We start from the raw sequence: 15,980 nt of genomic DNA on the forward strand, positions 1-15,980 counted from the left end.
ATAGATATAGATAGAGCTATGTGAAGCCGTGAGCTGGGAGAGCAGCGGGCACTCCAGGGCTTTCAGCAGTGGCTCAGTATGTCCTGCTGCCAGACGCTCAGATAGGCTGTGCCATTAAACTGTGGCATGTCGACTTGTCAAGGGACCCTGGAAGGGCCAGAATTAGGAAGTGTGTCGTTGTGTTTCATATTTCATGCCTTCCTTCCAGATTTACAGAAATCTGTCTCAATTGAAAACAACTTTTCCCGCTGCCATCACAGTTTGTCATATGGCTTCATCTGCTCTTTCACTAGACCAAACACTTCATTGGGAACATAGAATTCCCCCGAAATTTTGCTTTTTGGATTTTTGTACCATTTAATGTATATCATTGACTTTTTTTGTTCTTCTGTCATGTCACCCATGTGTTTGTCTGAAGGCTGTATGTTGTCTAGCATTTCAGTCTGATTACTTGACTGCTTGCCCGGTTATGCTTGCTATTCTGTTACTTTGCTGGCTTGCTTGCATGTAAAATTCTTTATATTTATTCTTCAAGTCCTTAATCAAGTGTCATTTTCTTGATGCTGATGGGCTGATCTGCCATATTCTGCTTTGTTTCAGCATATTTATACTTGTTCCCAGAAAATTCAATAAACAAGTGAAACAGCACTGGAGACGAGCAGGATTATCTCATCCCACTGGCAGATTTTTTTCACTTATTTGAAGAAAAACAAGATTTTAATGCTTAATTGAATTAAGTTATTTGTTAAAGTGGAGATTTTTTTAATGCACCAACATTAAATAAATGAATGTTTCATATTTCTCTCCATATAAAATGTCACGATATGACACCCTGATGAAGGCAAACTGCTGAAACATGTTGGTGCTATAACCTTACAATACATCAGTGTCATCCATACCTTGCGTCTGAAGACAGAAAAGGCCAGACCGCAGGCCTTACATAACTGTCCGGCACTCCCTGAGCTGGTGGGGGGGTAGGTAGAGTACCCAGCGCTGGGGGCAAAGCGGAAAGGCCCTGCCCCTGCTCCGAACCCTGGCTGCTGCGCCCGCACCGTGCCCGTGCCCATCACCTCGTTCAGCAGCCCGCAGCATGACGCCCACATGGACGAGGCCCCTGCCTACAGAGACACATACACAAACAATAAAACCAAGTGAAAGAGATTTAAACACTTCTGAACAAGTTCTGATTGCTAATTAGGGGAATCACTGGGTAACCACTGATACAATAACATCACAAAATTTTACCTATGATAACGATACATGATACATAAAATACCTAAAGACCAGGAACACACATGCCTCGTGGGAGCTCAAATGTGCATCTGAGCAAATGTGTGTATTGATAATGTATTACAAGAGTAAGTACCAGGATGTATCCTTATTTCAATATTTTGTCCCACCCCTATTGTTAATTAGTGAATCAGCTTTGACATCACTGATAGAAACTCGCTTTGACATCATCATTGATAGAAAATCTGTCTTCATTACGCACATTATACATTATTCACAAAATTTGCCAGCATAAGTATACCCATCAGATGCAACTTCCATACATATTCTTTCAGATCCTGGATTATTCCTGTGTAAAAACTGTTGGAAAAATCATTTGGGAATCTATGATGACACCAAGTTGATTCAAACTGCTGTCCTCTGACATAATAGGATACTCATTTTCATTCTTGTTAGTGAGAAAGGCTCAGAGAGAATGAGAGAGAGAAGGAAGGAATTTGTACAGCACATTAGTGAGAGTGCTTTCCATGTATCTGAATTTAGAAATAAGTAGTATCTAAAAGCTTCTATCAATGATTTAGTCAAAAAAGGCAGGTGACGTAAAAAGTTCATTATTTACAGTAATGCCATGGCATTCCTTCATGACAACAATGTAATAAAACCAATACAATATGCAGAACTACAGAACAAAGGATGGGAAAATGGAAGAATTGCAAGGGTGATATTATGTTTGCAGCCTATGTATGACCTGGTAAGAGTGCAAACTAACTGAAGCCAATGCACTCAACCAGTAAAGTAAAACGTGTGCCTGCCCAGAAGATCTCACATGGCCTGTTTGTTGACCTTAAGACTGGCCAGAGACAGGGAGCAAAGATGGCGTGATCGGAGCCGCAGCTCCTTGGAGCATACTGATGAGAGGAGAAGGGAGGGGGAGGACAAGGAAGAGAATATGTCTTCTGTTTGAGGGTCTAGAGAATCAATAGCTGACATGAGGATACTGTAAGCTCTGGGCGGCTCACTGCAGGACACAACAGATTTCTCGAGCACAGGCTACATCTCTTCATAAGGCATTGTGCTGCTCTAACCACAAAAGCCTGTGATCCCACCTCACCCATCTGCTTTGCCACTAGGTTATGTAATCTAGGAGCTAAGCACTATATGTGAAGTCACACTGAGAGGAAGAAGGTCTTCCCCTGATGCAGTCAGCAAGCCATAATGCTGAGCAGAAAAACAGTCAGTTGACTTGTCAGAGCTAATGATCAGTTCTCACTCATTTGTTTGTTTGATTATTTTGCATTGCAATGTTTGCTGTGTCAAGTTTGATTTGTATGCAGGCTGCTGTCCAAGTCATATTTATGATAATATCTTGGTGCTGTTAAGATAATAAGTTTTGCCCCGGCTGTTCATATTATGAATTCATTCAGCAAACTGAATGTCTATTCATGATTTGTGAATTCATATTTTAGATGATTTTTTAGACATTCAGTCAAGCTAAGTAGCCCCACAAATAACAAAGTAAAATCGATGGGAACTGCTTCATAGGCAAATTTCGTTATTATAGGCGCTCACTATATTCTTATAGTGAACGCCTATAAGCATAAAAAATAAATATGCGCTCTATTTGTAAAGGATTTTTATTTACTGATGTTGCATCGCTTTTAGACTATGATCTTTTATTGATTGATTTATTGACATGGCAGGCAATTGCAATTTCATTGCTGACAATGACAATAAACTCTCTTGAAACTCCTGAAACTTAAGTCTTCTCTTCCTTAGGCAGGCATAGCGGATAAGAAGAAGACACTTGAAATACATAGCCTTTGCTGCTTGTAAGATAACTGCCAAAGCTGTGTTCTTCGCATTTCATGCAAAGCGCCCATAATCATAATAAAAATGTAAGTTTGCATGTAGCAGCTCCCATTTCTTTTTCGGTGCTATGTGATTATTTCGAAAATGTCTTCAGTTAACTTGGCCAGAAGCAGCTCAGTTCCACACAGTATTCCCCTTTATATGTGTATTACAAAACTGCTGTACAATAAAAACGTCACATGGACAACATGAATTAGTCACCTGTGGCATTAAGTGTAAAGCTGGCTTTACATGCTCTTTTTCTTTCATACTATTTTGATATTGAAGTTTGCATATACTTAAATGTGTATTATTTATAGTCTCAAAACTACAGTACGTGAGTGTTAGAAACTGTGAATGTGGAACAGGAAACTGTAGGAAAAGAGCAGCTACCCTAGGAAAATGAAGGATAAATAAATAAATTATAAAAAATGTGGGAATCCAGTCACTCAGAAGGAAATTTCTCTCCCCTTTTCTGCTAGATTCACCAGTATGAGTAATGGCAGTTTTGCCATGAAGTCAGCTCTATCTAGCATCACACCAGTGGCAAAACATTCCTGTCATCTCAATTAACATACTGTAAACTCTACAGGGGGGAGTGCCAATCACACCTCGCATTGCCATTGGATCTTGAAGACTAGATAAGGAAGTGATCACAAGAGGGACATAGTGTATGTCAGGTCACAGGTGGACATACTGTACTGTGATGTGACTTCATAATTATCATCATTATCTTCATAATTATCATCATTATCTTCATAATTACCATCATTAATAACCAGTATTTATTATATCTATTTTTTACACTGTATATATTGATACCCTACTGTACATACTGTTATTACTGACATTCTGCTGTACATAGTTATTACTGTATATATTGTTATTACACTGTTTTTATTTATATAATGTCTGCTTTCGCCTGTAGAGCTGCTAAACCAATTTTCACAGTAATGTTGACGACAATGTTAACAGTGACAATAAAGGATTCTTATTCTTATTCTTAAAATCTGTGGGGTTTTCTTCTCATCTCAAAAATTGCATTATACAAACATGTGCCATCATACGAGTTAAAATCCAAAATGGGCCAAGGCTCTATTTCTGATCAGTACCCATTCTGAGAAGCAAAACACCTCATTTGATTCCTGCTCTAGGCGCCACTAACAACAATCACTCAAATGTGTTATGAATGTTTTCTGTGTCTCTTGGTCACCCACCCAACACCGTTTGATTGACTTCAGGTGACTAACGTTTATCATTAGTTTGTCAGGGCTGTATGACTCTACTGATCATATTTACTGCTGAAATCAGTGCTTTTTCACAAGTGCTTTCCATTTGACTCTTGATTCTCCTGTAAGACCAAATGAATTCATAAAAAATAATGCCAAAAAGGCCCAGATAAAACAAGGCTCTGCTCGCTGAATGCCACAATATTTTGAAGTGCTGTGATTCTGCATTTACAAGTAAGGCATAGCCATGCATGAATATATAAATGAGTCAATGGCATAAGAATGGCATAAAGACTGCTACGATCCTCTTGGAGACTCCCCATGAAAAAACACAACATCTCTTTGCTCTGCACTATCACACATTATTCAACCACTCACTTCCCTTCACTTTTCCCTCCCATTTTGTGTTCTCCTCTTTGGCTCCTGAATTTTTCTCCTATTGTTCCCTGGCATAAAGTGGAGAGACCACACAGTGAGCATTCAACAGTCTGATTGTTCAAGACTTCCTCCAACTTGAGACTGGAAAGTAAGATTATTAGAAAAACAAACAAACAAACAAAAAAAGGTGTTCATTCAGTGTCTTGCATCACTGAAAGATCCGATGCGTGCAGATGGAAAAATCCTATACAGCAGGAAAAGAATGCTACTGAGAAAACTGTGAAATAAAATATGTTCACAACATAACAGGTTTACACACTGTACTCAAGAGGTGGAAAATGATGGCTGATCAAGACCAGTGATTTGGATTGCGATTCTGTTTTTTTTTTTTTTTTGGTTACAGCAATACAAATTTTGAATGCAGAACATTCCAACTCATTTTCTTAGCTTTATTTATTGACCAACATTTTGGACAGAGCCTTCTTTAGGGTTTTAAGAGATAGGCAGAACACATTTGTATCTACAGTACTAACGACCCATGAGTTGGAGTGAACTGACAACTGAGACTAGATAACAAAACATTTAGCAGCATAACCCACTGACAAATTCACATTCATAAACAGCTGCAATTACACATATTACATCACATAATTCCAGCACTAATTTGTGAATAGCCTACTTGCTACTGAGGCATTACACCTACACACTTATTCACTGTTGGGATGGAGGAATGGCAGCATTATTTTGAATATTACAGCAAAACTGAGAGAAATATACAAAATTAACCATGCATCTTGATATAAAGGATAAATATCTATCTTTGATAAAAATGGGACTGATCACGCATACTGCCATTCCTATTTTGTGATGTGTGGTCGTGCAATTCAGCTGACTCTATCCATTCCTCATAAGCAGAAAAGCTGCTTTTCAATTTAAACCCAGATTAGTCAATAAAATAAAACCATCTCTCTGGGACACAGTGATGATGTGCCACAGGAAGATGAACTTTAAATACAACACAGCACCCTTATTTTGCACAACACACGAGTAAGATTGTTCAAATGTTTTCTAAATTAGGACTATCCTCTTTAAGTCACAGCTGCACATATTATTTCATTGACATTGCCAGATGCCTGATAATACACAATACTACAGTAACATTAGAGGTGATGCCAGTTGTTTTTTTTCCTCACAAACCTCTGGAACACTGACTATGATGAGAACAGTGGTGGGGATGATTAGAATGAATAGCCTCCTGCCACCACAACTAAACACCAGAGCTAAAATGACATCATCATCTTCATCACAGTTATCATCAAGCTCTGAGCTGCAGATGTCAGACAGTATTTCACCTTCCCTGCGTGGTGTTCGGGCCACAGAGGTGAACTGGGCCACCACATCTTGACATCGGCGGACCTGTAGGCGTGTGATCCTGATCTAGAGGAGACAGATCTGAAAAATCCTGGCGCTCACTGACTGCAGCCTCTATCTCATTAGAGCGGATTAAAGTCTGACGATGAATGGGCATCGCACCATTGGCTATAGTGCACTGCTCGTGAAGCGACCAGTACACTGAGGTTAAAGGCAGCTCTGTAATTAGCTCAAGTCACAGCAAGCGACGCAGGAAACAGGCTAACCCTGTCGCCAGGAGGAAACATCGAAATACCGTTCATTTCATAAGCCTAAAAAAGTATTCGCTAGCAGACAGCTCAATTAATCCTGAGGAGCACACAAAGCTCCATTATATAATAAAATAGGCATATCCGTGATATAGGCGTATTTCCATCATTTAATCACAGCTGACTGCAACAATCCAATGCACATTAGAATGGTGGTATTCCCCACATCCTGGTGATGCTACGCAAGTTGCAATCTAACGGCACCGTTAATGAACCGAGCAGTCACATCACCTCACATCCTCCGTGTATTCCAGATGAATAAGCATACCTTCATTGCAACTCCCGGTGGAGGAAATCGCCAAGTAATGTCAGAATGACGACCATTGCAAGGGCACGGGGAATCAAACCATTACGTATTCCCTCTCTTCAGCTCCCTGTGTATGTGGAGTAAGCATAACGTAATGGATAAGAGAAGCCTAGCCAATCACAGAGCGGATAGACGAGCTGTTATCTTTAGCAGCCAATCCTCTCTAACATCTCAAGATAGTGGGCGTTCAGTGCTCTGCGTAAACACGCATGTCCCGGCCTGACAGGGACATTATGCTATTTTGATGGCATTGGTTTGTTCTCTTTCATTAGCTCGTTTTCACCAGGGCTTGTAACCTACTGGGTACCAAGTCCACTGTTCCAGCTATGGCACGTCAAAAGTTTATAACAGTTTTTATCACAAAATATCGAGTACAAAATTCATTTAGTTGTTAAAAAATAAATAAATAAATAAATAAAATAAAAAACATGTTGTGAAAAGCTTATTTTTTCACAGCTTAGATCCCTTAAAAACAACGGCAGCCTGATGAAAATCAGGTTGCATTCTTATTTACCAACGTGTGTGTGTGTGTGCATGTGTGTGAAGCTGCAGTCTGGGAGATTACAGTAGTTTACTTATTGCATCACGAGTACCCACTGTTCGCCCTTAGGGGGCACCAGATAGAGCTCCCACGCCATAAAGATTCAGTTATAACCCAGTTAGACTATTGTACAATGTTAATGTATGCTTTACAGTAAAAACACTTCAAAAGATATTACAAGAACAGGAAGTCTGTTTATCGTCAAATGCAGTATTATTGTTACATGAGTCGCTTTAATGGCTCCATTTTCATTCCATCCACTATTTGTTCATTTCCTCTCACATCACCACTTTAAACAATAGCAAGGGGGCCCAGGCCAACAGTTTTAGAGGAATGAAATATTTATGTGTCCTTACAAATTTTCCATCTTATCTGTACATGAAAGTTGTGTTGCAGTATCATAGCATGTGGATTCTTTGGTGCAAACTGATTGCAGTTAAACTGTTCTAAAGGAATCGTAAAATTAACTGGATGAAAAAGCAATTAAACTCTGATGGTTCTATCTCTGACTCTCATGGATGAGGCAAAATGTCATAAAGGATCCAATTTACCCTACAAAGGCTAGAGACTAGAAGCATGTTCACCCAGGAAGAGACATTTAAAATTCCTTCTCTTGACATTTGAGAGAAGAACTAAATCTTTATCCATATAACAGCCTAAGAAAAAAAGTAACCCAAATATAAAGGCATGTGTAGGTGCATAGTTTTCAGCTTCAGTTTCATTTATTATCCTACTTTTATTTGGAAGATGTTCATTTCAAAAGCAAAATCTTTGAAGCAACATTTCTTTTTTTTTCTTTCTTTTTTTTTAGATTGAGATTAACATTTACTGACTGTGTTTCAGATATTCAAGTATGGTGAATAGTAAATGTTTTTCTGTGTTGATTTATGATATCATGATGGGACTCGCATAGTGAATGGTAAATGTTTTTCTTCTGATAAATATTTGGCCAGCCAATGCATGTTCAAACCAAAAAAAAACACAAAACAACACAAAGCAAAAAAACAAAACAAACAAACAAAAAACAAACAAACAAACAAACAAAAAAACAACAACAACAACAAAAATACAATGCCCACAACCAGGATGCATGTAATCCTTACAGTTTCTGAATTTTAACAAATAAAGGGCCACTTGAATATAACCACTTTGTATGCCCAAACGATAGTAGTGACCCGCTATCTTTTTTTTATCATTAAAAGTAAGATAGTAAATACACAAAGCCCACAATTGAAAGGGAGTAGGATGAAAGTAATATGAAATAAGCCTGCATATTTTGGCATTGAAAATATGTTAATTGGTTAAGTCAAAATGTGTTTTCCATATCAAATGTGCTAAAGCCTTACAGATTATTATTTTTTATGTTGATACAGGTGCAGGCAAGTCTAGGGAAACTGGAGGAAGTGTGAAAGGGAGAGCAGCGTCTACTCAGGGACTGATTACAAAGGCAGCAGCTCAGCAGCAGAACCCTGAACAACAAGTTAGGAATGAGACAGATGAAGATGAGTCTGTTGCTAGTTTTGATTACTTTGCTCGACCTCAGTCACAGGATATACATACATTTTTTTCTTATCATCCTCATCAAACCACTAATATTGCTATACCAAAAGTTTTCAATAGCAAAGATGGAACCAACCGCAAGTGGCTCACTTACTGTGAAAAAAATCAGTCTCTGTACTGTTCTGTTTGTCTGGCATTTGCACCTGTGGTTAGTGATGGCCCTTTCATAAAGGGAGGCATGAAAGACTGGAAACACATTCACCAAAGAATAGTGGAACACAAAAAAAGTAAGACACACAGAGATAGTGCAGATGCTTACTTTCTGAATGTACAAAAGGCAGATGTGAAAAGCCTGTTGGCTGGCAACCAAATGTCATTGCGTGCTGAGCAAGTGAAACAGAAACGTCAGGTGATGGAGCGCATAGTGGATGTTATTAAAATTATCGGCAAATGTGGCCTTAGCTACAGGGGAGATAAAGAGGAGGCAGCTTACAGCCTAGAAAACATTGCTGTTAATCATGGCAATGTCTTAGAGTTGATTCTACTTTTGAGAAGATATGACACTTGCCTACAACAGCATGTTAACACTTGCATAGAAAACAGCAAGAAGCAGCATGAAACTGGTGCAAAAGGTAGAAGGTCTCTAGTTACACTGCTGTCAAAAGACACATTCAATAAAGTTGTGGATGTCATCAGCCAACTGATGAAGCACTGGTCTTTGCTGCTGATATCTTGTGTGGTGTCAATTTGGACTGAAAATTGACACCACACAAGATATCAGCAGCAAAGACCAGTGCTCCATCATCCTAAGATATGTAACCAATGTCATTCATGAAAGATTGATTGCTATGGTGGACTGTGAGTCATCTACACGGCAACATTTTGCAGAGCTCCTGAAAAAGGTTCTCCTGGAGCTTAATATTGATATTGGCACATGTGTAGGCAACTCCACAGATGGTGCAGCCAATATGCAGGGACAGTATCGGGGGTTTTCTACACTTCTCTCTGTGCAGTCCCCCAATCAGATTCATATATGGTGTTATGCACATCTTTTGAATCTTGTACTGGCAGACACAACAGGCAGTGTTGTGGAAAGTGCATCCCTCTTTTCGCTGCTTAATGATATAGCAGTTTTCCTAAGAGAGTCATACAAACGCATGCAGAGGTGGGAAGAGATGAGTCAGGACAAGCATCACAGACGACTGTGCCCAATAGGACCAACCAGGTGGTGGGCTAAGGATCAGGCACTAAGTAAAGTGTTTGGGTGCTTTGGGAATCCTCAGGGAGCCTTGTTTCTTGAAGTGCTTATGACTTTACAAACCATTGTAGATGACAGAACACAACAGCCAACTGTGAGGGCCAAGGCAAAGGGATTCATAGAAGGCCTTTTGAGGTATGAGACAGTGCTCACTGCTCAAATTTTCCTTTGCATTTTTGAGCAGACATCCCCCTTTTCAAAATACTTACAGACAAGGGGAATGGATATCATCACAGCTCAACATCTGGTTGAGGGGACAGAGGAGGGTCTTAGGGAGTGTGCTAGGGACTTTGAAGGAGTTAAGTGTGCAGCTGATGAGTTTGTGAAGTGGGCTAATGGAAAGTTGCAAGAGGAGGAAGAGTGTGAGCTGGTAGTGCAGACTGCCCTTCCTGAGAGAATGTTCAGAAAAAAGAAAAGAATGCCAGGAGAGCTTGCAGAAGATGAGCAGCAAGGATCAGCTGATACTGACTTCAAGGTCAAAGTTCACAATGTCATTGTGGACACAGTGACAGACAGTATCCATAGAAGGTTTTCTGCCAATGCAAAACTTTGCTCAGATTTTGCCTGTCTAGACCCTCAAAACTTTGCTCATGTGAGGGACAATAGACTCCCCAGCTCAGCTCTGGAAGAAATAAGCAAATGTCTGCTTAAGTTTGACAATAGAGCTACAGCTGGCACATTATGTAGTGAACTCTACAGCCTTGCATGTCAGTGGGACAGACTAAAGATGTCCCCTCTGGAGGGCTACACTGTCAGGACAGCCACAAGGAAGCGAGGAGGATCCTTCCATGGAACAGCAGGATGTTGAACTAGAGAGCAAAATTTGTTCCTCCTGTAAAAACTGTGTCATTTGTGTTCATCTCATCCTCTCTCAGTACAATCTGCTAACTGATGCCTAGCATATGATTGGGCTGGCCTACAAGTTGCTATTAACACTGTCCATCACACAAGTAGCCTGTGAGAGAAGTTTCGCAACAGTGAAATTCATAAAAAACAGACTCAGGAGCACTTTGACCCAGAAGAAACTTGAGGCATTCATGCTCATGTGCACTGAGAAAGAAATTCTCATGTCCTTGGACAATGATACTGTAATAAACAAAGTCACAGAGACCACTGCACTGCTCAGGCTTAATGTTTTAGGGTTGGCCATGTTTCTTTGAAACTACTCTTATGCAGTGGGGAAAAAAGATAATGTCATCATTAGAAAGTTATGTTGTACTGTGAATAACAAACTTGCAGAGAACAGTGCAATAATTATTTTATTCTTTATTCATAAGGATTAGATATCTGTGAACACTAATTTGCTTGATATTTGATATTGCTGAAAAGGACATTGTGATGTTGTAAAGAATAGTGTTGGAGATTTGCCCTCATGTTCTCATGTTTGTGAAATATAAGTTGTGATGGAACTGTTTGATGGAAAAAGAGATGATAGTGTTATTAGAAAGTGCAACACTTTTTATTTTATTTTTTTGTTTTTTTAATTTAATATTTAATATTTTTTATTTATTCTTTTATTTAATTTTTAAGGTTTGGATATTTGTGAACACGTATTTCAACAGAATATAGATTCTAATATTGTTGAAAAGGATGTGTTATAAAGAATAATGTTGGAGATGTGCTGAAATAAATCTACATTGTGAAGCAACCCTTACTTGCACTGAACTGGAAATATTTTAGAAAAATACACTGAATTACAAGGCTTTACAAAACAGTGCGCTATTGTAGGCTTAACATGTAAGGTTATAATTACATGATTTTAATAATAATAGGTCGTGATCTAAAGTGGGCCGGTGATGAATGTGATATTTTGACATCTAATAAAAATGTTCAGCTGAGTGTGTTAACATTAGCTACGTCTGGAAAGCAATGTTAGCAGCATAAATTATAAATGTAAAACAGTGTGTTTTTTTAGTGTTAAAAAGTTATGACTCCCCTGCCTCTTTCAGCTCACTGTTTAAGCTAACAGCTAATGATTGTTTACCAGCTGAAGCGAGTGCAGGACAGTGAGGGAGAGAGAGGACAGACCACAGGAGGAGCAAATACTGAGCTTTTTATTCTTTCAAAAAGTCTGTCAGGATATTAATGTCAGAAATAGTTCATATTTTACTGATATTTTGAATTTGTCTCTAGATAGATATCCATTTTTTTTTTTTTTTTTTTTTTTTTTTGCATTTTAAGTTGCATTATTTTGTGCCATAGTTTCATTTCATTTTCTTATTTGCTCTAAAAGGGACAGTGTACAGCTCAAACATATACTGTATGTCACTATTTGATCCCATATCTTGCTTTGTTTTTTGTTGACGCTACAATAAATCTGTTTTTTGAAGAATAGTTTGATGTAGTTGGATTATTCAAGGTATTTCCTCTGGTTTTAGAGCTTATTTTGAGTTTCTAGTTCTTGTAAAGCTATTTTGACGGACTGTAGTGGAAATAGAACAGTGAGCAAAGAAAGATTATTGCTTTTTATTGCGTTTAATAGCATTATTTAAAACATATGAACATACTGAGCGCTCAACGCTGTACGGCAAGTTTCAAAGGAGCGTAACAGAGAAAGAGGGTGGTACAGTTGTGCCAGACAGCAATTTTTTCATGTCCCCCCCCAACAATTACTCTCAGAAATTTTGCTGTTTGTTGTCCCCCCCCCAATAATGAAATGGGATTTTTGCCCCTGCTGCTAACTTTGGCTTAATGCACTAGCTGCATCATTCAGCTACCGTTAATGTTACGGCTTGCTGATGGCTTTGTTTTTTGTTAAAGGTTCCCGAAAGATCCTGATTCTAGGAAAGCTTGGGCCATAGCTGTCAGGAGGAAGTTAAGTCCACTGAGACCACAGCTCTCTGTAGCTGTCATTTTAAAGCAGAGGACTTTGACAGAACTGGGCAAACCGTGCGTCTCAAGGACTGTGTCATCCCTTCTATTTTCTTCTGTTGGCAAGGACTTTATTCCCAGATTTTCATAATATTCCCTGACATTTTATTGTGCTGCTTTTGTGGTATTTTATTATGCTGTTATTATGTGGCATTGTGTGTTATTATTTTAATCATTCTCAACTTAATATTTTACATTTTATACTGATTGCTTGTGGATGCACCTATGTACCCAGGTCTCCTGAAAATAAGATCTTAATCTCAATGGGACTTACCTGATTAAATAAAGGTTGAATGAATGTGTATATTATATTTAGTTTTGTATTCCATGTCTGAATTAGTGAAGACGAAAATGATGTTCTGTGTAGGCCTAGTCAAGAGAGCTGGAAAATAAATGATTCCTACAGGTGACGATGTGGACAAGCTTGGACACGGTGTGGAAAGGGAACAACACACTTAAATCTTTCACATGTTGTGAAGATGGAAAAAATAGGATTTATCATGTGTTTTGAGTGTGTAAGGATGAACTCACTGGGTGTTCTCTTAACTGGAGTCTGGGGAAAAAATAGTTTTGTTCTATTTATTACTGAATTGATTTTATCATTATTAATAGAATAACAAGCAACCAGGTGGCTTTATAGGCTAACAATACAATGGATATAGAAATCTATATATTTGGAGACACTCAAGTTGAAATTCTTAATATTCGTTTACATTTGATGTTCCCTGTTCATTAGACAGTAGCCTGCATAGAAGCCAATGAGAGCAAGGAGGCAAAGTACGCTGAACTAATGGAGGAATGCCAAAGCATCAGGTGGTGAATGAGGTGCAAGCCCATTGAGGAGGGATGCAGATGGTTCACAGGGCAGTCCCTCTGCAGGCCCAAGAACTTGCCGGCCATCACAGGGTCAAGATGGCCATCAAGGTCATTGGTCATCAAGATGGTCAGTGGGGCAGCAGAAGATGTTTCAAGGAGGCTTCTCTATCTGGCAGTCTGATGGACAAGTCTTGGTTTGATGAACGCCAGGAAAACATTAGCTGCCTGACTGCATTTTACTGCAAACTGTAAAGTTTGGTAAAGAAGGGATAATGCTCTGAGCTTCTTTTTTCTGGAGTTGGCCTAGGCCCTTTATTTCAAGTGAAGGGAAATCTTAATTCTTCAGCTTACCAAGACATTTTGGATTAATTTTGAATTCTATGCTTCCAGCTTTGTGGAAACCCTTTGGGGAAGGCCCTTCTCTGTTCTAGCATGACTGAGCCCCAGTGCAAGGTTCATAAAGGCATGGTTGGGTGAGTTTCATGTGGAAGAGCTTGGCTGGCTGCACGGAGCCCTGACCTCAACCCCATCCAACACCTTTGAATGGAGATTGCGAGCCGGGCCCTCTCATCCGACATCAGTGTCTGACCTCATAAATGCTCTTCTGGATGAATGGGCAAAAATTCCCACAGACACACTCCAAAATCTTGTAGAAAACCTTCCCTGAGGAGTGGAAGCTGTTATAGCTGCAAAGGAGGGAACAACTTCATACTATTATCTATGGATCTCCTGTACATGTAATATGTAGGTGGCTGAATACTTTTGTCCATACAGTGTATACATTCCCCCGTGTCATTCCTGAATTTTAAGAAGACTTTAAGAGGACTTTAGGAAGACTTTAACTTAAGTTTAGGAGGACTTTAACTTAACTTTAACTTAACTTTAAGGCAGTTAAGCTTACTGCTTAACTGCTTTACAGGATAACCAAACAACATGATGTGTTGCCTCCATGTATAGTTAGAATCTTTTGCAGCTACTGTCATTTTGTTGTACATATGAATTGAAATTATGGGACTTGCATCATGCAACTTAAATGTAAGTTTTGCCAAAGAAAGACAAAATTTATATTATGACAGAATACTCTGGACAATTGAGGTCAACATTTATCCAGAATCTGCATGATGTGAAGCCAGTTTTTGAAACAAATCATACCCTGCATTTGTTCTATGATAAGGAGTGTGGCAGCAACATTTGTACAGTATGTCTGATAGATGAACTACCTATACAATGCCCGCCTGTTTCAGTGGATCTCAAGTTCTCAGATATTTTTGTCTACCAGCTCAGATTTTTTTTCTTGCTTTAGCCATTAAATACAAGAAAAAAAAATGAGTCTGAAATTAGGCACTGTAACTTTGGCAATTCATGGCCAAAAGGTGGACACCTGAACACTGTGCCCACATATACTTGTTGAACATTTAATTTCCACACCATGGACATTACTAAGAGTTGGGCCTCTTGAAAATAAAGTTATACTGTTTGTATTGCAATTTAATTTCACATTGAAATGAACACTTGAATATTGTCCACTGTACAGCAGGGTAAGTCTTTGAATATGAAATGCCAAACAGCATTGTCCTATGTACACTTCCATAGAAGAGATTCTGTTTGTGAAGGAGGAGGTAAACCAATCCAGTGCGGCTCCATAAACACAAGCTATGCACAAAAAGGTAAATTAGTCTTATACTGTCTACTGTGTCAGAGGAGGCACTGAAATTCATGAGGATTAAAATGGTACAGTGCCTGAAGTTAATAGGTGTAAGCCATTAGGACTAAAGCAGCACCCATTCAGAAAGGCCACTTGTCAGAGTTAGGAGAACTTGACATTGTGTACAAGGATTCATCAAAATACAATGCTTGAGTTTCACATTGCAATTTATGAAACTCAAGTATATTTTGGCAAAATGCACTTGGGATGTGTCTGTTTCGACCCAGGCTGCATCACAAGTGCAGAAAGTAGATCACAATGGACTAATGGCTCTGCATTAGGAGGGATACAATGGACAGTGTCAAAAGAGTTGTTGCAGCTGTTTACACTTTTATATACATGTAAAGCAATCAAGTTATTCTTTGTATGCATTCGCATGTTCCTCAGAAAAGGGATAAATTACATCTGTGTTGTACTGCAATTTCAAAAACAGAAACTAGGGGGAGATAGAGGAGAGACAAATGTGGGTGATGAGAAAGAAGTGCAGGGGTGTATTGTGTACTGAGAATTACAGGGCATCAATATTTATAACCTTCGTAAAACAAAACATAGTCTTTTATTGGTTGTGTCTGTTTATGTGAGTGGGTCTAAAGAAATTAGTTTGGTGTGCATGTCCAT

General features: G+C 38.9%; 1 protein-coding gene and 1 long non-coding RNA gene across 3 annotated transcripts in view; one reads left to right on the top strand and one right to left on the bottom strand.

Annotated features, from left to right (window-relative positions):
- Nucleotides 1-6,751, bottom strand: part of rnf34b (ring finger protein 34b) — a 19,306-nt gene extending 12,555 nt beyond the window's left edge. For both annotated transcript variants that reach the window (XM_030065458.1, XM_030065456.1), the window contains exons 1-2: nt 6,633-6,751; nt 900-1,118 (exon numbers count right to left, since the gene is read on the bottom strand). In XM_030065458.1, the coding sequence (XP_029921318.1) occupies nt 900-1,118; nt 6,633-6,638 (225 nt within the window). In that variant the 5' untranslated portion in view covers nt 6,639-6,751. The remainder of the gene's footprint in view (nt 1-899; nt 1,119-6,632) is intronic.
- The window catches only part of LOC115368980 (uncharacterized), a 16,140-nt gene extending 655 nt beyond the window's left edge, over nt 1-15,485 (top strand). Inside the window, exons 2-3 of the long non-coding RNA XR_003929093.1 lie at nt 9,957-9,968; nt 15,472-15,485. This is a non-coding gene — a long non-coding RNA (uncharacterized LOC115368980). The remainder of the gene's footprint in view (nt 1-9,956; nt 9,969-15,471) is intronic.
- The last annotated feature ends 495 nt before the right edge of the window (nt 15,486-15,980 follow it).

Source organism: Myripristis murdjan, chromosome 12 (assembly GCF_902150065.1).
Source record: "Myripristis murdjan chromosome 12, fMyrMur1.1, whole genome shotgun sequence".
NCBI lineage: Eukaryota > Metazoa > Chordata > Actinopteri > Holocentriformes > Holocentridae > Myripristis > Myripristis murdjan.